Here is a 24,454-nt window from a genome sequence, read left to right as displayed (position 1 = left end):
TCGCTCCACTCATTGGTTGGTGGACACATGGATTGTTTCTACCTTGTGGCAACGGTGAATAATGCTGCTATGAATATGTGTCTGTGTGGACATGAGTGTTCCGTTTGTCTTGGGCATAAACCTAGAAGGGGAGTTCCGGGTCACACGGTAACTCTGGGTGACACTGAGGAACCGCCAGCTTGCTCTCCAAAGTGGCTGCACCACGTCACGATCCCACGATCCCACGGCAGCTGTGTTTGAGGCTCCCGCTCTCTCCACAGCCTCAGCAGCCCCCTGGGGGCCTCTGTGACTTCGATTCCAGCCTCCAGCTGTGGCAGGGGTGGGGTGGGGCGAGGCGCCCCCTCCATGGATTTTGATCTGTGTCTCCCTGCTGAGTGAAGATGTGCAGCTCCTTTTCCGTGCTTATTGGCCCTTTGTAAGCCTTCTCTGTTGCTGTCCTTCCTCCCAGCATGCTGTCATTCTGCGTGTGAGTCACAGGAGGGAAGGCAGTCACGCTCTCTGGCCTGAACAGATCTGCTGTCCCACAGCTGCATAAGTGCGCGGTTTAGACTGGGCCTCTGTCCGCCGGGACGAGGGTCCCTCTGCCACAGCCAAAGCCAAAGGCAGGTGTGGACCGGGCAGCGTGGTACCTTCATCACCGTTGGGAGCATGCTTACTTGCCATAAAGGGAATCCTTGGGGCAAGGCAAAGGTGCTTCCCATCACCTGCCTTGGGACCCCAGAAATGGTTCCTATCCATGTGCAGTGGCCCTCGAAGTCCACTGAAAACGTAGAATGTGATTTCTTTGGAAAAGGGTCTTTGCAGATGGCAGGAAGGTAGGATCTTGGAATGAGAGCATCCGGATTATTGGGGTTAGGCCCTACATCCAAGGGCAAGTGTCCCTACAAGAGAAGGGGAGGTACACACGGAGGAGAAGCCATGGGAAGCAGAGGTAGACATCGGAGCAAGGTGTCTACAAGCCCAGGAATGCCGGGAGCCCCCAGAATCCAGAAGAGACAAGGACCAGATTCTCTCTCAGAACCTCTGGAGGACGAACCCTTTTTCAGACTATCGTCTCCTGAGCCATGAAAGAATGAATTTCCTTTGTTTTAAGCCACCTACTTTGTAGTATCTGGTTACCGCAGCCGGGGAAAAGGAGTGTACCCGCCCTGCACCACACCCCAACTACCTGAATGCCCCAGAGCCCAGCAGGGAGGGGGCTCACCTCGTCATGGCTATGTTGGAGGCACTCAGAAGTTCTTCATTTTTCCAACTTCAGTCCATGTATCCTGTGAACTTGCCCTGGGCACAGCTTGCCCCAGAGCCCAGGTGAAAATGACCAGGGTTCTAGGCCTTGCAGCACTTCCTGGCTGCTCCAGCCCACGAACAGGGGTGTCCCCGGTTCTCAGCCAGCTCACACTTGGGGGCCTCCTGGTACCTCCGAGGACGCGCGCTGCCCCATGTCTGGGCACTCTCTTTTGACAAATCTGTCACTGCAGGAGGGAGACAGCCCTGCACCTGAATCCTGCTGGCCCAGAGCGGAGAACACCCGAGAGGGACACAGGGATAGGGCTAAAGTGCACGACTCACTCAGAAGGGAGGATATTATCTCCATTAAGCCTTCTGTTCACTGTGGCAGTGCTGCTGTAGGGCCCTGTGGGGGGTGCCTGCCCCAGGACACCTGCAAACAGGCCAGCCTGCCTCCGGAAGGTCCCGGGACCCCAAGTGCCAGGCCATCCCAGAGGCAGACAGGAAGAGCATCTGCACGAGACCTCAGGCCTCATCCAGCAGGGGCCCACCTGAGGGGCTCAGGAGAATTGGTGGCAGAGTAGGGTCAAAAGGGCAAACAGAACCATCCAAAACCAGAATGATCAGCAAACAAGGAGTGGTTTTCCCTCGGATGTGTGGAATATTCTTCCTCAAGGGCTCAGACTGATTTCCCAAGACTGGTTTGTCACACACAAGTTCAACCACCTGGTTATATACACCTAACCAACAGCTGTACACCAGGTATCGGGCTGGAGAACTAGGCCAGTCGGGGCCCACCCCTGTGGGTGTTTGGGTATATCCGGGATGGTTTCAGCCGACAGAACAGAGTCCAGAAATAAACCCACACATACATGGGCAATTGATTTTTCACCAAGGTACCGAGGAAATTAGACGGAGAAAGAGACTCTTTTCAAGAAATACTGCTGGAACAATCGGACAGCCACAGGCACGAAATGATCCTCAAACCTTACCTGTTAACATACACGAAAATGAACCCAAAGTAGAAAAATCTTGGTGCTCTTAGGCTTGACAAAGTGTTCGTCACTAGCTCACAGAGAACGTGAACTATGTAAAAGAAAAAAATCAATAAATTGTATTTCATCAACATTAAAAAGTTTGTTCTTCAAAAGACCCTGTTAAAATGAAAGTCAGGCCACGGACTTGGAGAACATACTTGTCAAACGTGTAGATTTTGAAGGACTAAGATCTAGAACGTAGGAAGAACGCTTACAGCTAAACCAGACCACTACTTGATTTTAAAACGGGCAAACATTTGAACAGACACTTACGTAAAGAAGACCTACAGACTGACCGATGAGCGTGAAGAGCTGCTCAGCGTCATGGTCATTGAGAGAATGCAAATTCAGGCCACCATAAGCGGCCACCTCGCACCCCTCTGAATGGCTAAAGTTTGAACACTGACTGTACCAAGTGTTGACGAGGGCGCCGAGCGCCTGGAACCTTCTACCCCAGTGGGGGGTGCGCAGCGGTCCGGCCTTTGGGAAACAGATTGGCAGCTTCTTGAAAAGCTCGCCAGCCGCGTGAACTAGGCGTGCGGCTCCCAGCTGTCCCGGGAGTTGAAGTGCACGTCCACACGAAGCTGTGTGTGCGAGCGCACAGAGAAGCTTCATCCCCGGCGGTGAAGGCCTGGGAAGAACCCACACGTCCGCTCATCGCTCACCGTGAGCACGGACAGACAGACAAGCTGTGGGCCGGTCCGCACAGCCGAGCTCGCGTTGGCAACAAGAGGGGCGGAGCTACAATGTGATCTCAACATATCTGGGTTGAACTGAAGCCAGACAAAACAGACGACACACAGTAAGCAGGTATAAGTCTGTGTATCCACAATTCCAGGCCACGCAAACTGCACCAAGTGACACAAGGCAGAGCCGTGGCCGTAGGGGGACGGAGGTGACAGGCCAGCCCCACCCTCTCGCTCTCCTGTCAACCATGGGACCTCGAAGACAAGATCATAGCCCGGGGAAGCCTAGGCTGAGAGGCTGCCTGGGGTCAGCCAGGGGGCGCAGGGGCCAACCTGGGAGGCCCTGGGGGAACACTCGGCATGGAGGCCAGAGGGCCCATCGAGGTGCCACCCTCTGCTGGGGACACCCTGAGGTACCGGCCCGGAGGAGGGCAAGCCCCTGAGTCTGTCACAAGCAGCAGGTCAGCAGCAGGACCCCTCACGCCTGGAATGGCCCCTGGGGGTGCCTTAGTTGACCCCACCCGCGGCTGAAGCCCACGGTGGGCCCACCCCTGAGGCCTGGGGCCAGAGCGGGCCAGAAGGCAGGTGAACACTCTGTCTTTGAGGGCCAAAGCAGAACTGGAAAAGCCTTGACCTGGGCTGCTGATGCCACTCCCCCAGGAACACCGTGCTGGCAGGCTGGTCCTCGACCCAACAGCTGGCAGCCCCTGGGTCCCCCGGATGTGAGGAGTCCTGCCTGCTCAGCAATGAGACTAAGGTTGGGGCTGCGGGATCAGGGTTGGGTCCCCAGCATGGCCCAGGGCTGGGCAGCCATGTGGAACCCTGTGGAACCCCCGCCCCAGCCCACAGGCCCACTGCATGGGGGCACGGAGGAAGGAGGGCGGGCGGGCGGCTCTGAGGCTTGGCCTGCCTATGGTGGTGACGCGGCCCGTGTGCGGAAGGAGGCCAAGGCAGGCACGTACCCTACGGGGACATGTCCTGTCCAAAGAGGAATGTTTCATTTACTGCCACATGTTCGCGTGACCAAGAGGAACCCTCCAGGGCACAAGGTTCAGGCTGGGAAGAGTGGCCCTGGTGGGGCATCTGGGTTCAGTAGGGGCCGGCAGAGGCAGCTTCGGTCGTGTGAGCTAGGGGGTGGTGGATTCCCTCTCACCCTCACCCCCACCCTCACCCCCACCCCAAGCAAACCCCATGGGCTGTGCCTTCAAAGCATGCTGCCCAACCACCCCTTGCCCCTTCCTCCGCTGCACCCCCAGCCCATGGGGGGCCAGCAGCCAAAGCTTGCCCACGGTGCCCCTTGGATGCCTTGGCCCTGCCCCTCTCGCCGGGCTGCAACACCCAGACCTCCTCCTGTCCCTCGAGCATGCCCGGCACAGTCAAGCCTCCAGGCCTTTACCCTCACTGTTCCCCCAGCCCCTCCAGGTCCATGTCTTCATCCCAAACATCGCCCAACAGCACCAAAGGCCTCCCTGGTGCCCCTAGCATGCAGCGTGCTGCGGGAAGTAAGGAGAAGAGGTGCCACAGGTGGCATGTGTGGGCAGGCCGGCCTGGCCTGGACTCCGGAAGTCACCCAACAAGGAAACCCCAGTGTCTCCAGCTGTCTCCCCTCCGCATGAAGGCAGAGAGCAAATATCTCGGGGCTGCCCGGATTTTGGCAGGTTAAACCCTTGGGGCTGATCTCAGGAGGGGTGAGGGTTGGCACCCATCTGGGGCAGGGCTGCTTCTCACTCCCAAGAGCCCGCCCTCCCTGAGGCTTCTCCCCAAGGCTGACCCGCCCAGCAGCCTGGACCAGCACCTACCCATGTGCACGGCCCCCAGGCCTCTCCCGCCAGTGCCAGGCAGCCCGAGCACCTGCAGAGCTGCCCCGGGTCCACGGGCGGCAAGGGGACAACAAAACCACACCAGAGCAACAGAAGACCCCTCGCCTCCACGTGGACACTTGGGGGGGATCAGTGCCTCCCCTCAACAACCCACCACAGTGACGGAAGGCTCGGGGCTGGCCGAGCGGCCTTCTCCAATTACGCTCAACCCTTCTTAAAGAGCGACCACGCCTTGATAAAGCATACGGAACACAAGATATTTTTTAAATATTATTTTTGATGGTAAAAAGTACAGAAATTCTGAAAACTAAACAGGAAAGTAAACATCTCCCAGAACCAAAACACTGTTAACCTCTTGGTCTTCTGCCCACGGGACTTGGGGCACATAATGAATCCTCAAGCGCGCCCGCCCCAAGCACGGCTTCTCCCACCTGTGCAGCGGTAAACGCACCCTCGGGTGGCACACCGGGGTCTTCACCGAACCCCTCAAAAACACAGATGTACTCGTTGCCTCCTCGAAACTAGAGACGGCTCCAACGCCACCCCGGGCCCCTCCTACCCACAGGTCTTCAAGAAGAGCAAAAAGCAGTGTTTTTACCCTAAAAGTATGATATATGCACAGTCCATCCCCGCATCTCTCTTGTTCACAGGCTCAGCCCTCCATCTGGAAAAAGCCGCAGGGACAACCGAGTGCAATTATACAGAAAATCATAACTGATACAAAGATCTCTCCAAAAACGTACGTCTTCAATTAACCGTTCAGCAGCTGAGACTCTGAAGACGAGACACAGGTCAGAATCTGTGCTTTTAAGTGGGTCTTCGTGCGCTCACGGGGAAGGATGCCCAGAGCACCTCTGGGACAAATCCGGAATTTAAAATACATCCCCGTCAGCACCGGGGCAGACCCAGGGCTGCGCTCCCATCTGGGCAGGCCTGGACTTCCTTCTGTCAAGCTCGTCAGGAGCCCATTTTCACACCCCTGCCCCGCTGGTGCGGAACACGCAGGGCACCAGCAGGCCTGGCAGACCCAGGGAAGCTTTCAGACGGGGGAGTGGACACACAGCGGGTCTAATTCTCCCACGGAAGATTCTGAGCTTCCAGAACAGAACTCCCCCGGTAAGTTTTTGTCTTTCTCCATTGTTCACAAAACGCAATTCCGAGTGCCTTGACATCTAGCCCACCAACGTGAAGGAGAATCTGCCGTGAGCTGGGCACTGCCCTCCGCGCCCGGAGCTCCACGCCCCTTCCGCCTGCTGTGGCAAGCTGAGGAGGGGTCACCGTGGCTCTCCAGAAGCTTTGAGGAAGAGGGCTTTCTCTTGTCCCAACTGCCATTTTACAGGAAAATGTTATATGAAGTCATCCCTACTCATTTCAAGCAACTTTGTATCAAATAGGGTGGTAAGTTCCAACAAGGCCCAAATCACCGGGGCCGGTCACCTGGCTCTCCCCCAAGCTGGACAGCAAATGACCCACTCTCTGAACCCACATGCAGTCATGACTCGGTGGCCATACAGTGATCTTCCCTGTGGGATGAGACACCAGGGCTGTCTCCCCAACACTGGGCCTTCCGATCTCCAGGGAACCACACAGCGTGAGCCCCGGGCCACAGGCGTGCCGCCATCACCTGCTGTCCCAGGCAGAGGACAGCCGGATCCCCTCCCTCTGTGCTCGCCGTCCAGCTCCCCACCATTCATAGCGGCAGTCACTTCCACAGAGGGCTGGTGAGCACCCGAACGGGGCCACTCTGGGTCGAGACGTGCCGTCAGTGTGGCCAACATGCCAACTTCACAGACGTTCGTGGGAATGTACACATCTCCTGGTTAGTATGTTGATTACACGATGAGATAGTAATACTTCAGATCTATTTGGTTAAGTAAAATGTATTATTAAAATTAATCTTGCCTGTTTCTTTTTACTATGTATTCTTTAATGTGACTACTTGAAAATTTTAAATCACACACAGGCCAGCAGCTGAGGCCTGTGCCATATCTCTGCAGGACAGTACTGCTCGGGGGCTCTTCCCTTCCCTCTATTTTAGACACACACGATTTCTGCAACGATCAATAGCTAATTACATTTGTCGACATTTAACCGATGTCCAGCCTCAGTGCTACTCCTTTTATCCCCTGGCTTCCCCGCGAGACCCCTTTCCGTCTTGCTGACGAGCTCTGTTAGAACAAGCCGGGCCGTGAGAATGCACACTAGGCCAGCTCACCGTCGGGTGCCCGGGCAGCGGCTGTGCCTTGCCCCGCGTGGGAGTCCGTCCCGGGGTGGGACCCTGCACCGTGGGCCACGCTTCCTCTGTCTGCGGTCGGGCACCGTTAGAGACATCTGTCAGGCTTTTCCTGTCTTTACAGTCACCCTGTCTTTTCTCTGTTAACTTCTGAGATTTTTCACCTTCATGTTTCAAAGTTTTACACGTCTCAGGGGATTTCGTGTTGTTTCTCCTGCTTCAAACTCCGTCTCCTTTCACTTGAGGACCCTCGTTTTTCTTCCCTTCGGGGAAAGTCCCAGCTGCTGTTTTTTTGTGTGTGTATGTGTGTGTGTGTGTGTGTGTGTTGTTTTTTCACAAATAATCAAGAAAACTTCATTTTTTTTCAGTCTCAATTATAGTAAAGCATTGGCTCTACTTACAGACCTTATTTATCTTTATTTTTATTATGTTATGTTAGTCACCATATAGTACATCATTAGTTTTTGATGTAGCGTTCCATGATTCATTGCGTATAATGCAATATGTGCTCCACGCAATACGTGCCCTCCTTAATACCCTTCACGGGGCTAGCCCATCCCCCCACCCCCCCTCCCCTCTGAAACCCTCAGTTTGTTTCCCGGGGTCCGTAGTCTCTCATGGTCTGTCTTTCCCTCTGATCCCCCCTCTTCATTTTTCCCTTCCTTCTCCTAATGTCCTCCATGCTGTTCCTTATGTTCCACATACGAATGAAACCATATGATAATTGTCTTTCTCTGCTTGACTTATTTCACTTACCATCATCCCCTCCAGTTCCATCCTTTCTGATGGCTGAGTAATGTTCCGTTGTATATATGGACCCCAGCTTCTCTATCCAGTCATCTGCTGAAGTGCATCTCCGCTCCTTCCATGGTTTGGCTGTTGTGGACACTGCTGCTGTGAACATTGGGGTGCATGTGGTGTTTTGTTTTATTTTGTTTTCAAATGGAGCTTTTCTGTCAGTCTTTCTCCTCCATTCTCTTGCCCCGACTCCTAGGAGAGCTTTATCGGACCCCTGGGGAGCGCTGCACGCTCCCACACGCGGGGGGTGCTCTGCACATCCCTTCATCCTATTTTCCTGGACTGACGCCATAGACTGATCGTGCAACTGACCGTTGGCACGTGCCCAGTTGCCTGTGAGGTGCGAGAAGGCAGGGACCACGTCCATGTGCTCCTCGATTGGTGCCCGGGACCCGGCACACAGCAGAAGCTGTGCCAACGTTTGCAGAATGAGCAAATCCAGGCAACGCCCACCATGCTCCAGCAGCTACGTTTCCACCCGGCTCAGCTCCAGGCCCGCATTCAAGCCCGCAACTCGGGGCCAGACAAAACGACTGTCTTTTCAGACGCTTACATTCTACCTCCAGAGCTCATTCATGCCGTGCATCTTGATTCTTCCAAAGGAAACAGGAGAGGCAATTGCAGGGTTTACCCACCTTTCCCACATCACCCGAGACCCCCAACAGTGGGAATTAGGAGCCGGTGCTAGGGGCTCTGGTCAGAGGTCTCTTCTTCCGTGGGGCAGGTCTGCTCCTGGTTATCTGTGGGCTCTGGGGCATCCCGGGGAGCTGCTGGGAAGGTGCCCACGGGGGCAGATGGTCACCCTGAACCTGTGGGGCCCCCTGCCTGGCTTGCCTGCCAAGGCCTGCCCCAACTGGGGGCCATCCTACGAGGAGGGGCACTGGGTGGGGGCTGGTTATATGGCCGAGACCCCACAGTGCACAGTCCTGCCGTGGACCCTGTGCCAGAAAACAGAGAACCGGTGAGGGGGGCTCTCCAGGGATAGGCAGGACCCTCAAAGATCCAAGAACATCCACTGCGGGACTTGGAGCTTCCTCACCAACCAAATAAAGGAAATCTCAGAACCCCAGAGTCTGTCCAGACTTGGGGGGGCACTGCATGGATCTGCAGCTGCTGGGACGCCCCCACCCATGCCAGGACCCCACAGTGGAAGCTCTCTCCTCTTACGAGAATCCAGAAAAACCAAGCCTGGTTTTTCTAATGGCTAAAATTTTTCGATGGCTAAAATGTCCAGCTGAAGTTTACAAAATTACGGAGGTTGGACTGCCAATAAATTGTAATTGTTAACGATAAAATGACCCCATCCCGCATGGACTCCAAACAGCCCCCCGACGTGACCGCCTCACCCGCAAACACACCTGAGCACAGACAAGCAGACATGCGGCTCCTTCGCCCTCGTGAGTCCGCGTTTCCACAACACTTTCTCCCTGTTGTTTTATCTGCACAGAACACATGTTTATGCCTGTCACACATATCTGCAATAGTAAATATATAAACAGGATTTTTTAAAAATTTCCCGTGACCGTAAGACTGAGTTTTAGACGTCTCTTCTGGACTGAGTTATCATTGCCACGAGTATCAGTACACAATTGGTCCCAATGGCACAAGCACGTGACACGTCCTGGTGAACAACCATTCCACAGACAAGTGCCACTAGAAACGCGCTGGGCTCTTCACCACGGCCAGTGTCTCCACGGGTAAGCAGCTCCCTACCTCGGCAGGCTGGCTCCAGCGGCAAGGCCGCTCCCCCTGCTTGATCCTGTGTGAGCCCAGAACACCTGCTCTCGCCCTGAGTCAGCAGGACGGGCCGTAGACAACTACAGGCTGAGAATCTCCGTTATGCCCTCCTTCAGTTTTACTGACGTCAGAGAAGTGGGAACCCCGGGTCTGAGGAAGGGTGTGCTGCCCGTTCTTAGGGTCGACACTTCGGTGTCACCGAGAAGTACAACATGTGGGTCCCCAGGAAGGAGCGAAGGGCAGTCCTCCTTCCACACGGAGGATGGACAGGGCGAGGCCGCCACACGGGACGTCATCCCTCACTGTCCCTCTCGAGATCTGAATCCAGAGCAACTCACCAGAGACCACAATAGTCTGCTCCCACTCCTGGCGGCACCAGCACACAGGTGCGACGGCGTTGGGTGGCGGCCTGTGCACCATGCTCTGGCAGAGCACAAGCAGCTTCCTGAAAGGACCCTGGGGGTGGAGAGGGCCGCCAGGACCCGGAAACAAGTCGGCTGCACAGAGCCCCTTCCCACGGATCCTCAGAGACTCTGAGGAGCCCAGGTTGCACTGCTGCCAGAAGGAACTTTCTGGAAGGAATCCCCTTTATCAGGGAAAAGGAAGCTGGTTTTGTAGAAAACAGTTTTGAGAGCTTTCGGACCCTATGGATGAACCATTATCCGAGAAGAGTCAGAGGCAAATAACCACCCCACCCAGAGGGAGAATGGTGCCAAGCACTTGCCACTCAAAGTCACCCAATGCTGGGGGTGCAGTCTGAGGTCAGGGGTGTCCAAGCAAGAACGGGAGAAGGCGAGTGCAGTGGGGAGCAGAGGCGGAGCAGCCCCTTGGTGGTTCCGGAGCAGGAGGCGGCCCACCCCTTGAGGCCCCATGGAACAGCAGCCCTGGAGGGAACAGCCCAAACCCTCGAGGGTCACAGGGGGAGCGTGGAGAAACAAAATCAAGATTTGTCAACAAACAAATGACTGAATTAACTCTTGGGGGAAAAAAATGTTTTAATTCAACAGAGGCAAAGGAGGCAGAGACCCCTCACTCACCCAGAGCTTTTAGAGAAAGACACCTGCCGATCTAAACCCACTCTTTGCGAAGAGTCAACAGCAACATGGCTTTCCAGGTGTGACAGGGACAGGTCGGTCCTGGACCTCTGACCACTCGGGGGGTCTGTCCTGCACACACCCAAGGGGTAGAACAAACTGAACCCTGACAGACCTCAGAGCCTCACAGACGTCATCCAGGCAAGCCTGGTGGCCACCCTCCCCAAAACCAGCCCAGTGGCCATCCCTGGCACAGCCCCGCAGGCCGAGTCACAGACGGACCCACTGAGGCACCCCACCATGGCTGAAGAGCTCCCTGGGGACACAGCCCAGGCGCCCCTGCTCCCCAAGCCAGCAGCTCTAGGACAATGCCCAGCCTATTGCAAGCAAACAGATGACCCTGACCTCTGTGGGGCAGCTGGTGGGGAGGGCGTGGGCTGGGTCGGGGGGCAGAGGGGAGCGAGCCCCACCCTAAGGAGGCTTTGAGCCCAGACCCCCCGGAGCATTATAGGCAGGTGCTGCAGGAGAGTGGACCAGCCCTCCTCTTGGGGGAACCTGGCTCTGCCTCGTTGGTACAACAGCCCCTGATCGGAGCTGAGATGAATGATGGACAATGAGAAATGCCTAAAGTCCTTCCGTTATGTTTCCTAATTTTCATATACAGAATAGATGATTGGTATAAAACGGTCTTCAAAATCACACACAACTACAGAGAAAACACAAACTATGCGTAATCGCCGTCACCGGGGACACCGTGGTAGCGCTGAGGCACACCCCGAATGACTTCGCAGCACACCCTGCACACATATTTGTAACAACAGCCGTATTTCCACGGTTTCTCACCGGCTCCCTACGCCGCACGCGCTCTGAGGCCACGCAGCGTGGCTTACGTTCCAACCCCACCCCTCAGCAGCTTCCGAAGGGCCGGCGGTGCAGTGTTTTGCCATTGCGAACAAAACCTCATCGAACAACCTCGTGCATGTCTCTCCACGCGTTTCCTGAGAGCGCGTCCCTAGCAGAATTCTAACAGTGGATGCATGCGTGTCCCTGCTTACATCTCCCAAATTAGGGGTTCCCAAACGCTCTAGAGCAACAGGACCGAGCAAGGCCCCTGTCCGAGACCCTGCTCTCCGTTCTTCAGGGAACCTACCCAGATGTGGAACTGCGGGGCCGTGGGCTCATTCAGTGCTTAGTTTTTTGATGACCCTCCACGCTGTTTTCCACATGGCTGCACCATTTTCCTGCCCCCACCCCCACCAGTGCACGGGTTTCCAGTTTCCCCACGTCCTCGCCAAGGCTTGTCGGTTTCTGCTCCCTTGAAAGCAGCTGTCCTGCGGGCCGTGAGGTGTTGTGACAGTTTTCATGTTACTAAAGCCAACAGTGTGCCTGCTATCCTGTCACCAATACTTTGCCACCTGTCCTCCAACGTTGTGGCAGCTTTCTGGGGACACAGCTGTGGGTCTCGTGGGCTGCCTCTCCTTCTGCCCTGTGTCTCCCTGCAGCGTGCCCACGCTCCCAGAACCTTCCTACCGTGGGACAGAGCCACAGCTGCGAACGCAGTCTTCCAACTTCTCTGTGATTTCTTTCCCTACAGGGAAACGTTTAACATATCGAGAATTTATTTTCTTTTAAGGAACATGGCGGTGACTTGACTTTGCTTCTCTTTAAGACAGATAAGTACTGATTTGATAAGTATGGATGAAAGGCTAGATCCTCGGGCAGCAGATGACAGAGAGGACAGGTATCTGATGTTTAACCCTCTCTGCCAACCAAAGCTGGAGTGTTTGGGGTCAGTACAGAAGACCCCCGCGAGAATCCCTGGTGTGCTGAGTGCGTGTCACAGCACCTCAACGCCACGGAATGCCAATCACTGGAGCAGAAATGCAGGGCCCCGGGGACAGGGCCAGGCCCCACAGGCTGCAGGCCCCCTGGGTTCGGCAGCAACATGGCGCCCAGCAGTGCTGGGATCACCCACGCCGCCTCCCTGGGGCTTCTTTAGTGTTCCAGGCCCTGACCTGGCAAGGATCCAGCCCACTGTTGCAAAGGGCAGAGGGGGCACCCACCACCTGCAGCTGAGCCCTCCCGGCAAGGACACAGCCTCTGACCTCCAGTGGCAATTTTACCCAGCCCCACTGTCCAGGCTCTCTCAGGACACCATGCTCCCCCTCTTTCACTCAGGCTCGTGGAAGGGGAGCCCTCCCTGTGCTCCCAGCTCCCGGCTTACTGAGGAAGGACCCATCTGGATCTTTGGGAAGGGGTGGGCAGGACTGGGCTGTCAGAGGGTCTCGAGCTTGCAAAGGGGGAGTTTTGGGGTCTCCCACCACATATGCATGATTCAGTGTCCCCATAGACACTGTGGGGGGCATGCACATCCCTGGCCGGAGCGATGAATGGCTCTTCACTTGTCCGCTGAGCCCACACGTCTCTCTCTGCCCCCCAACCCACAATTTCTTTCCTTGCTTTCTCCCCTTGCATTCACACCTGGTACCGAGAGGCCACGCCCATTGAACAGTGAGCTCCCAGCCCAGCACACTGTCCTCTGATGACCCTGGAGGATCCTGTCCGTCCTCCCAAACAGCCTCCCAGGATCCAGTCCCATCAGAACAGAAACCGCAGCCACAGGCCTCTGCCTGGACCAGGGTGCCAACCGGTTCTCAGTGCATCTGGTGGACACGGCCATTGTCTACTAGAGGGAAAGGCTGGGTGTCTACACTGGACACAGGGACCCGGGAAGGCTCTCTGATGGAGGGTAGCTGGGGCTCTTCTGAATGACCAGGAGGAACAGCAAGCCTCTGCCCACCCTGCAGGAACGGGCTGGCCTCACCTCCTTGAACCCTTCCCAACCCCTTCCTGAGTGCCCCTACCTCATACAGGCACCTCCCTCCTCCCATGACTCCTGGGGCTGCCCCCCCAGCAAACCTCCCAACTTGGCTCTTCCCCTTGTGTTTGCCCCTCCTTGGTCTGCTACACACACCCCCCCCGGGGCCCGCCCCTCCCCCAAGGCTCTCTCCCCCATCTGTGCTCAGCTTTCCCCTCCCCAGCCTTGGGTCTGCCCCCACCACTCCTGTCTGCTTTTCTTATGTCCCCCCTCGGCCTACCCCCTGGACCTGGCCCAGGCTCATCCGGGAGGAATATGCTAGGATCTGGGTGTTGGCCAGGGCAGGCTGGTCACCTTTAGAGAACCCTCAGACTCAGGGGCCACTGGGGCTGGAGGCTCCACGCGTGGGCGTGGTGGACCCCTCGGTCAGCTGACAGAGCTGCCACACCGCTAGAACAGGCATGCATCTGTGAGTGTCCATCAGAGTGGGTGTCACAGCAAGGTCATCCGGCTCTCGCTCATCTCAGCCTCAGAACTGCCCAGGAAAGGATCTGGGGGTTTTGGCCTCATGGAAGGCTGAGAGACAGGAGAACCGACGAGCCCAGAGACAAGAGGCCCCTCAGACACCCTGGCCTGGCACGCAGGACCCCGAGCACATCTACCCGGTGGGGAAAATCCAGGCAGAGAAAACGCCGGGGACCCAGTGTCCACGAGACTGCTTGGACATTGCCCATCCCGGTGCCACCCAAGGCTGGGAGAGCAGGAGGGACTTGGCCCAAAGTCCCGAGACCCACCCAGATGCCTCCTTCCCGCTCAGCTGACAATCTGAGTTTACTGAGAGAAAGAAACAAGCTGCACAGCCGACATGTGTGCTGGACGGGACGGTACTGGGTGAAGGTCTCAGAGCGCCACTCCCGGGCGACCAAGAGCAGCCCTCAGGGACGAGGACCGGCCCACCCAGACCCCCTCTACATTCGGCTGAGGAAGCGGACAGCAGGGCGCTTGACACTTTGAGCTCAACAGGAAAGGGTTCTGTCCCGTTAAAATGTGCAGAGGGCAGAGCAGGAGTCCCGAAAGAGCGTGGAGGGAGCCAGGCGCACCCAGAGCCCCACCTCCACTTCCCCCACCTGTGCTGTGTTTCACAGCTACAGTCTCCTACCGGGGCTGAAGACCCTGGGAGGAGGGGAGTCCCTCCCTTGGGGACCCCAGTGCTCTCCTCACACGGCCCTGTCCCCTCCCTCAGAGCATGGCTCCTGCCCCCTGGATCTACGCCGACCCCCATGGTCTCAGTGGCCAGAGCCCATCTCCACTCACACTCCCGCCAGAGGGCCTTCTGGGATCCGTGGGTCTGAAGCACCCACCATCCCCCTGGATCTCACACCCACCTGGTTAGGCCAGGGGACCAGCCTCCGTGCAATGAGAGGTCAGACAGCCCGAGGCCCCCCTGTCCCCATGAGCCCTCAGACACACTGCCTGACCTTTTCCAGGCCCTTGGTGTCCACCCACACAGGGAACCTCAGCCGCTGGAGCCCCACAGTCTCTTGCGACCCCGAAGAAACTGCAGGCTGCTTCCTGCAACCCTCGTGGGGCAGAAGGCCCGGTACCTCCTGATGGATCAGAGGCAGCTGCCCAGGGCTCCGTGTGCCCCGGGGGCAGCACTGTACGGACACACTGAGTCCCCCACCTGGATTCCTCTGTCTCTCAGGGTGTGAGTGCAGCTGGGAGCCCACCTGAGGACACGTCTGTTCTGCAGGGAGGGGGGCTCTAGCAGCTTGAACCACAGGTGACAAGGCCCTCACGTGGGGGTCACACTGCAGAGGCCACAGGCACCAAGTCAAGTCAGGAAGTCACCTGTGGCCCAAGATCAGCAAGGACACAGGTGCACACCCCCCACTGCCCGACAGGGCCATCCGCTGGGCGCACAGCACCTTCGGCCTCAGATCCACGCCCACCACGCTCAGCAGACCTTTACCCCCCCACCCCCCGCCCACCAACACACACAATGGTGGTCATGGTCGGCTGAACAGATGACAGGTCCACCGGGAACCTGGGAAGGTGACCACTGCAGATATGGCAGTAATGAGATCCTGGGTATCTGGGCAGGCCCTACATCCAATGACAGGTGTCCTTAAAGAGGTAGAAGAGATGGAGGCCATGTGGCCGTGAGCCCAGGACCGCCGCAGCGGCCAGGAGCTCAGGACAGAGGCCTGGAGCACCTTCTCCCTCCCAGGCTCCGGGCGCAGCCAGCCCTGTGGACACCTTGATCCCCAACGTCTGGCCTCCAGACTGGGAGACCATCAGTTCCTGTTGCTCAAAGCCCCGGGGGTGTGGCGCTGTGTCTACAACAGCCTGGCGCACTCCAGACTCTGGGCCGCGCTCAGACCCAGCTCAGACCCAGCTCAGACCCTCCGGGGCCGGGCCGAGGGAGGAGGCAGGGTGAGTTTTCGTGGAACTGAGGGAAGCTGGAAAAGCCGTGAAGCAGGGAGGTGACCAGAAACACTCCCAGAACACCCCACTTTCGTAAGGAACATGGAGAGAGCTGGCGGAGACACGCCAAAATCCACAGGGCCGTTCCCTCTCTAGCTGCCTCAAGTTTGAGCTTCTTGTATGAGGAGCATGGACTACTTTGTAGAAATTTGTACTACAATCAGAAAAAACTATTTCTTTATCACTTATCTATTTATTTACCCTTTGTAAGAAAACAGGGTCTAGCATTGGCTGGCACCCCCCAACCCCACCGCACTGAGGAACCCACGTCCAGAGTCAGGGATGGGGTCAAACAAACATGACCCTCAGCAGTGGATCTTCACGCAGAGAGCAGTGCCAAGGAAAAAGGCAGAGGTTCCTCCAGGAGGAAAGCCATGGGCCCTGAGAGGACACGGGGGGCCTAGCTACTCTGTCCTTAGAGAAATTTCCAGAAGCCCAGACAGAGCCTAGACAACCCCGAGTTGTCCGCAGGGCCGAAACCGCAGGGCCTGGCCATTCACAGGCGTCCCGGGTTCCTGAGGAGAGAGGAAGGGCAAGTGTGGCCCCTGGGGCCAGTCGGACGGAGGCTCCATGGCCCCAAGAAACCTCAGCTCAGACCGGCTCAGCCAACGGGGACCCTCCTCCAACCAGGGGGTGGCTGTTCTCGGATCTGCCCCCCCACCCTGCTCGCCCCTTGGCCCAGAGGAGCGCCCGGTGCAGTAAATGCCATCGGCTGCCCCACCCCTCCCTCTAGGCCTAAATGCTCCTCCCTGTGGAGCAATGAGCACCCGGGGAAAGGCTGCCCAGCACTGGGCACTGACTGTGAGGACGGGCTCTGTCTCCACCCTGCTAGGGGTGCTCTGACCTCCAGGAGCCTGGAGCCTGGCAAAGTGGACGGCCGGTAGCTGCTGTGGCATTTCCGAGGTCCCCGTAGTGGACAGCGTGTCCCAGCAGCCCAATGCTGGTGAAGTGACCACCCCGTGATGCAGGCCCCTGTGGCCATTCACCTTTAGAGGCCACCCAAGATGGGCCCTCCTTACCCGGGGGGGAGCAGACAGCAGGGCCATCCATGGGCACTCCAACACGTTCCATAACCAGCCAGGGCCACCCCACCTTGCTGAATAGAGCACCCTCCTAAGTGACCAGCAAGCGGTGGTCTCCCCTGTGGGCAGCACTGTGACGGCTTCCTCCTGGTCCCAGAGCCTCCATCCCCTTCCTCCCTCCCCACCTCCTTCTGCATCCAGTACACTTCTGCCGTTCCATTTCGGCCACCATGACGGTTTACTAGCTATTCCCTTCTTACCGGCTATCCCCACATCTTAGTGGCTGCTCTGGGGTTGACAGCACGCCCGGGCTTTGAAGCCCACGTCCACGCGTGTCTGACACATCCACATGTGGTGTGATATCCTCACACTATGGATGTGGGCCTTTGTTGTCGAGTGTTTGCTTCTCTGTGTGTTATCAACCCCAAAACACACAGTGCTATTTTAGATTGAGTGTATCTTAGGAGATCAACTATCGTTTTTATAATGGTAAAGTATATATTATGCAAAATTTACCATCTTAACCATTCTTCAGTGTATGGTGCAAGGTTGTGAACATCCCCACCCTCCATCTCCAGAACTTTCTCATCTTCCCAAGCTGCCGCCATGAAACACCATCTCCTCACCCCCGCCCCCGCTCTCTCTGTATCTATGCATTTGTCTCCTTGGGGAAACTCATCTAAGTCCATTCTCTTCTAAAAAGACGTAAGACAGAAAGAAAATCTCTCTTCTGTTCAGCTCATCTGTCTGGAAGGACCCGAGGCCGACAGAACAGAGCCTCAGAGCCAGCACCCAGACGTCTACCTGGGGCCCCGGGATTCATGTCATCACAGCCAAGACTCAGCTGTAAGCATCTGGGAGTTCACGTGGCTTCCTTCTTACCCACGGTTATGGTGGCCACCTCCCCCCCCACCTCCTGCCTCTCCCTAGGGGGCTGGTCTCCGCAGGAATTCAGTCCACCTGTTGCCCCATACATGAATTCTCCATGCCATCATCTATGACTAGATCAGGCCCATGTGACACCTTCCAGGCTTGAGGACATATACACGTGGAGGGAGTGAAACCCACCATCTTCACGGGGCCCAGGGATGGGAACATGGGCACATGGGGGCTGTTTTTAGAACCAGGCTGCCAGCCCTGTGACCTTAGCCCTCTCGTGAGCTAAGAACACTGCACTATTTTGTAGGTTACTGGTTTTCACGTTGTCAGAGTGGGCATGACGTTTCCCGTGGTTCATCCCCATCTTAGGGAAGCCGTGTCCCCCCCGCTGAATTCCCTGGGCGTCTTCAGAGGGCCAGGCTCCGTCCCGCTCCCCTGACAGCCCTGTGTGCGGTGCTATTACCAGCCTCCTCTGGCAGGTGGAAACCACGGCACAGAGAGGCCAAGCCACCGGTCAAGGTCATGCAGCCAGAGCGCGGTGTTGCCAGATCGGGTGCAAGCCCCAGCGAGCAGCCCCCGCCCCCAGGCCGCTCACCTTCATCCTTCTTAAATATGCTGGTAGTGATGGGTCATCATAAAACCAAATTAAATCATTTAAGCTGCGCCTTGTGCACTTGAAAAGCAGCTCCTCGGTAGATGGGCGGTTGCCAGAGACTGGGCGGCTTCATGACATGGGGTCTCCTTTTTGGGGAGATGAGAATGTTCCGGAACTGGAGAGGTGGTGATTGCACAATGCTGCGAATGCACTAAATGCCTTGGGATCGTTCGCTTCCAAATGATTAGCTTTGTTATCTCAGTTTCACCTTAACTTAAAACTAATAATGACAATCCCCTGCGGGTGAATCGCCTGGGGGTAACGAGTCCTGAGGGAAGCCCGGAGCGGCCAGCGTGCCCCTCGTGCCACGACCCTGCTCCCTGGGTCTGTGAAGCCTGACCTTCTCCCCTAAAGCAGCCGAGTAATCGCTCTTTGGCCAGACCAGGAATCTAACGCCAGAGTAAATTCCACACTAGAAACAAAATGACCATGAGAAATGGACCCAAAACTTATAAAACAGGCAGGACTCTCAAGAAAAGTATACTAATGTCACATCACTTCCATTAGTTGGGCTTACCGCATGTCCACTTGGGATGGAGGGTAAAGCTGGTGTCTCTCAGCCAATCAGGACAGATTTATCCTTTACAGTGAATGGGGCAAGAACACCCCACTTACCTTGCTGACCCGCACCCCTTACACGATTATCTAAGTACAGTTAAATTTCACCGCTCACAACTCGTCCCTCTATCCCTTCTTCCCTTCCTGTAATTCTTTAAGGGAAACATTGTGTTCTCTGAATTCCTTGTCCACCCCCCGCCCAGACCCCATGTTTGATCGGACACCAGTCCGGAAGCTCAGCTCTGGCTCTGTGAGCTCAATGGCAACTGGGCATCACACACCGAATTCGCGGAAATGCAGGTAAACAAGTCAGTGTGGGAGCCATCCTGGAGTTCCCGGAAAAGAGACGCTTATCCCTTTCCAGATTCAGGCAAGATACATGGGATGCTCTGCTCCTATCGTGGAAGAAAGCAAATTTGCAAAGCTCCTCCTGAAAGGACCAAAGGCTGTATGCTTCTCACCCCCAAAGACAAACGTTTTATTAACCACACGAGTGGATCAGTTGTCTTGGGCAGAGCCTCTGAATGCAGGCTGTCAGAGGGCACCCCAAACATTACAGCCCCGCTGCCCAGAACACGCCTCATTCCCCCTCCCCCATCTGCACACATGACCTGCCTTCCCCTTGCTGATTACAGAACAATCCGACTATATGCAAAGCTTGCCTGTGTCACACACAATGAGACCTGCCACACTAATTTAAAACTCCTGGGGCGCCTGGCTGGCCCCATGGGTTAAGCGTCCCACGCTTGGTTTCGGCTCAGCTTGTGAGCTCATGGGTGGTGGGATGGAGCCCCACATCAGGCTCCATGGTCCCGGAGCGTGCGGAGGGCAGTGGGGGGCCAGGGGGAGTCCACTAGAGATTCCCTCCCTCTGCCCCTCCACCCCCCCACAAATAAATAAATCTTTCAAAACAGAAATAAATAAAAATAAAACTCCTGGGCTGGCAATTCTCTGGAAGGAGGCGGCCACAAGCCACACAGGCCCATCTCCCAGCGATGGCTCAGTAGTTATTTTAAATCGTGCGACGAGCACCCACGAGCCTGCCACCCGAGAAGGTAGAACCCCGCCATCGCCCACGTCTACTCCCCACAGACCCCATCCACTCCCTGCCTCCCCACAAAGCTACCTGCTCCCTGGATCCTGACTCATGCGGCCCCTTTAATGCAGTTTGGTTGCCATATGTGGTCCTAAATTATTTTCGTTTCCTCTTAACTCTATAAAAAGGACGTCATGCTTATGTGGTATTTTGAGACTGGCTTTTGATTTGGCACATCCGGTGCGCTCTGCCCTTCGCCAGGTTGATACTCTGCAACCGTGCCTTGCTCCGAGCCCCACGCGGCACCAAGCCACACCCCACGAGGGTCTGGCCGTGTGCGCGGACCTCCGCGAACGCATTCACACGGCCCTAGGAGGCAGATGGAACAAATCACCACAAACTTAGTGGCTCAGAACAACCAAACGCACGACTTTGTAGTTCTGGAAGACACAACTCCAGCCTGGGTCTCACTGGGCTAACATCAAGGGCTCAGCAGGGCCGTTCCTTCAGGAGGGTCCGTCCAGGGGAGAGTCTGCTTCGCTGCCCTTCTCACTGCCAGAGGCCTCCCCTGTCCTTGGTCCATGTCCCTTTCTGCGCCTTTGAAGCCGGCAATGGTACGTCTCTCAGACCTTCCATAGTCACTGCTCCCTCTGACCCTCTTCGGCCCCCCCTTCCACCATTAAGGACCCTGTGGTTACACTGGGCTCACTGGATAATCCAGAACCATCTTGTTACTTTAAAGTCAGCTTGGGGAGCGCCTGGATGGTTCAGTCAGTGAAGCCTCTGCCCTCGGCTCAGGTCATGATGTCAGGGCCCTGAGATCGAGCTCCACATCAGGCTCCCTGCTCAGCACGGGGCCTGCTTCTCTCTCTCTCTCTCTCAGGTCATGATGTCAGGGCCCTGAGATCAAGCTCCGCATCAGGTTCCCTGCTCAGCAGGGGGCCTGCTTCTCTCTCTCTCTCTCTCTCTCTCTCTCTCTCTGCTCCTCCCCTCTGCTTATGCTCTCCCTCACTCGCTCGCTCTCAAATAATCTTTAAAAAAGTCAGCTCATTAGCAACGTCAGCCCCACCTGCAACTTTTGTTCTCCTTTGCCACGTAACCTAAGATGTTGACGAGCTCCAGGGATCAGGACATGCACATCTTGGGGGCTATTACTCTGCCACGTCAGACCCCAGCAGCCATGTCTCAGGTCCCAGACCCAGCTCCTCCAACACCTGGGCCAGAGGACATCTTCCTGTGACCAGCTCACTGGGAGAAGGGGGTGGCTTATTGTGACCTAAGTGAAAGGCTTTCCCTTCACGAGGTGGACGAGCACTTGAGGAGGTCATGGCCGTGACAGGTTACGACGGCTCCCGCTCTGTGCACGGAGGTCCTCCGCACATCAACACTCTTTCCGACAAAGGGCATTGGTCCAGTTCACAGTCCCAGGACAGAGGGGCCTGGGTGTCTGGGTGGTGGGGTGTGCAGTCCCACCTGGGCGCACCTGGCCGCCAATGTGGCATACTTGCCCTGTTTCGGGTCAGAGGTGTCCTGGTTCTGCCATCAATGTGGTGCTAGTGGGCAGGTGCTGTCCTCCGTTCTCCAGCAGACCCAGCACCCAGAGCTGGGGGGGGCCACAGACTGGGTGCCGTGCAGACAACCGTTCTGTAGAAGATCAAGAAATCTCTTCCATGCCCCAGGCAAGGCCAGCCTTTGTGACCTCCCTGACCTTCCCATTGCAAGTCCACCTCACTCAGCGGGAGAGGCTTCTACCTCTTTCCAAGACGAATGAGGGCTGTGGCTGCGGCAGACTCCGGCGTGAAGCCGTGTGTTCGTGGACTGAGAGCCGAGTGCCCAGCAGACTGATTCAGCATTTCCTAACCAGCCCGACTCTCCGACCTCGGGGTGCCCGGTCCTGGCGGAGCCACCCACCTGTGACTGTCCGAGTGTGCAGCCAGTGCACTTCCCAGCCAGGAGAGAACTGCAAAGTTCAGTGTTTTCTGAGGTCCGGAGTTAGAAGACGAATAAGAGAGGAATTCAGACATAATACCTGATATCTCATGAAAACTACTTAACCATATTTCTTCCCCTCCAAGGGCAGGTGACAATGCAAAAAATACACAGGGTAGCTTTTGACAGCTTGATCCCCAGCTCCCCACCTCCCCCCCTCCATCCAGGGTTAGTACACTCCAGAGCCATAGGCCTTCTGGGGGTTCTGAACAGCTGCCTCTGTGGGCTCAGCCCTTCAGCTGGGGGGAGGTAGAGTGCGGACGCATGGCTTAGGCCTCTGCTCTGCGGAGCATTCACACCTGGGTCCAGCCGCTCACTGACCCAAGCTCCCAAAGCTCCCATCCCATTGCACTGGGCTGGAGAACACCTCCTTGTCACATGGGGGGCAGGCATCAGAGGGGTTTCCTGAAGTTCATTCCCAGTCCAGCTTGTCTGTAGCCAAGGTCACCGAGAATGCCAGGCCAGAAGAGATGGCCAGAGCCAAGACCTTAGGGATGGCCTCTGACCACACGGCTGCCCCCAGGGAGTGAGCACGCCCCTCAGATAACCACCAGTGACCAGGAAACAGCAGGATGTGGGGAAAGAAGTAAAGCAGGGGGAGGGCATTAGAGTCAGATTTCTCAACCCCAGCAGTGCTGACATTCGGGGACAGTAATTCCTTGTTATAGGGGCTGCCCTGTTGCACTGTAGGATGGTGACAGCACCCCTGGCCGCTACTCACTAGATGACAAAACACCTCCCCCTCCCGCCCGCAAGTTGTGACAACCAAAAGTGTTCTCAGGCATCGCTAAATGTTGCCTAGGGGTCAAAATCACTCTGAGAACTGCTGGACCAGATGGAAAGCAGGTGTCTCCCATCAGGTGGGATTTAAAGGGAAACCTGGCAGGGAAAGCCACAAGGCAGAGGCCCCCAAGGTATGTTTGAGAAGCAGCAAGAAACCCAGTGGGCGGGGCCAGGGTAGCCAGGGGAATCGAAGGAGGTCCGAGGGGGCACCTGATCCTGGAAGGCCTCAGGCCGTCCTCTGAGATGGGGGTCACGGGGGGCTCTGCAGAGAGGCAACACAGAAGTGTGTGCTTAAAAGCTGGTTCCAGGGTGCCTGGGTGGCTCAGTCGGTTAAGCTCAGGTCATGATCTCAGGATCCTGGGATCAAGCCCCGCATCGGGCTCCCTGGGAGTCTGCCCTCTGCCTCTCCCCTCTGCTCGTGTTCTCTCTCTTTCTCAAATAAATGAATAAAATCTTAAAAAAAAAAAAAAAAAAAAAAAGCTGTTCCCGGCTATTGTGTTGAGAACAGCCTGGGGTGGGGCAGGGGGCCAAGGCAGAGAGGGAGATCGGTTAGGGGCCCCTGCAATAACCCAGGGGTGACGGGGGTGGCTGGGAATGCGAGAGGCATCAGAAACACTTTTTTCTTTACTTATTCTTTTAAATTGTAGTAACACACACATAACATAAACTCTACCATCTTGACCATTTTTAAGTGCACAGCTCAGTGGGATCAAACACGTTCACATTGCTGAATGGCCGCCACCACCACGCATCCCAGGTCTTCACTCCTCTTGTGGATCTGAACCTCGGTGACCATTCAGTAGTAAGTCCCTGCTCCCGCTCCTCCCAGCCCCTGACAGCCCCGTCTGTCTCTGTGATTTGGGCTACTCTAAGTACCTCATACAAGTGGCATCTTTCAGGCCTTGTCCTTCTGCGTCTGGCTCCTTTCGCTGAGCACAGTGTCCCCCAGGCTCGCTGTGGGGTGGCAGGTGTCAGACCGTCCTTCCTGCTTCAGGCTCAGTAACACTCCACTGTCCGGATGGGCCACAGCGGGCTTACCCGTTGTCTGTAGGTAGACCCTGGGCCGCTCCCGCCTTGGGCAATGGGGAATAACGCTGCCGTGAGCACGGGTGTTCTCCTGGGAACATGCTAAAGGACCTACTACGGGATTTGCTGATGGCAGGGACGTACTGTCCGAAACCAGGAAAACTGGGTCGATTTCCAGGTGTGGCCTGACACTCGCATGAAGGGGCATGAAGGGTGGGAGACGAGGAAGCAGCCCCACTCCAGGCGCTGTCACTCCCAGGTGGTGAGGGGAGGTGCTGAGCGAGCAGCATGTCAGGAGTCCGGCACCCTGGGCAGAGGTCAGGGTACGCAGGGCTCAGGGCTGGGGACTGGCGGGATGGGAGTGACACACCCCTACATGGAGGATGGGAAGGAGCCCCAGTGAGACAGGACGGAAACCAGGATGTGGGGTCCCGAACACCTAGGGAAGGAAGTGGTTGAAGAGATGAGGACAACTGGCCGCAGGATGTGGTTGGCAGTGTGGTCTCAGTGGGCTGCTGGGGAAGCGAGCTGGAGAAGGGGTGGTGGGAGGCAGACCACAGAGGGCACGGGGTTAGGGTTAGGACTTCTGCGGAGAAGAGAGCAGGTGGGACCTCAGGTCAAGAGGGCTG

General features: G+C 56.6%; 1 protein-coding gene across 4 annotated transcripts in view; it reads right to left on the bottom strand.

Moving 5' to 3' along the window:
* The window catches only part of ZFYVE28 (zinc finger FYVE-type containing 28), a 114,445-nt gene that overhangs the window by 71,548 nt on the left and 18,443 nt on the right, over positions 1–24,454 (bottom strand). The window contains exons 1-2 of one of the 4 annotated variants that reach the window (XM_087864342.1): positions 9,160–9,859; positions 7,760–7,894 (exon numbers count right to left, since the gene is read on the bottom strand). The exons of the other annotated variants lie outside the window; for them this stretch is intronic. Of the exons in view, the coding sequence (XP_087720468.1) occupies positions 7,760–7,780 (21 nt within the window). The 5' untranslated portion in view covers positions 7,781–7,894; positions 9,160–9,859. Of the gene's footprint in view, positions 1–7,759; positions 7,895–9,159; positions 9,860–24,454 lie in introns of those variants that run through there. 4 annotated transcript variants of the gene reach the window in all.

Source organism: Ursus americanus, chromosome 8 (assembly GCF_024610735.1).
Source record: "Ursus americanus isolate L20-20 chromosome 8, mUrsAme1.1.p, whole genome shotgun sequence".
Lineage (NCBI taxonomy): Eukaryota > Metazoa > Chordata > Mammalia > Carnivora > Ursidae > Ursus > Ursus americanus.
This window is presented reverse-complemented; position numbering and strand designations above follow the sequence as displayed.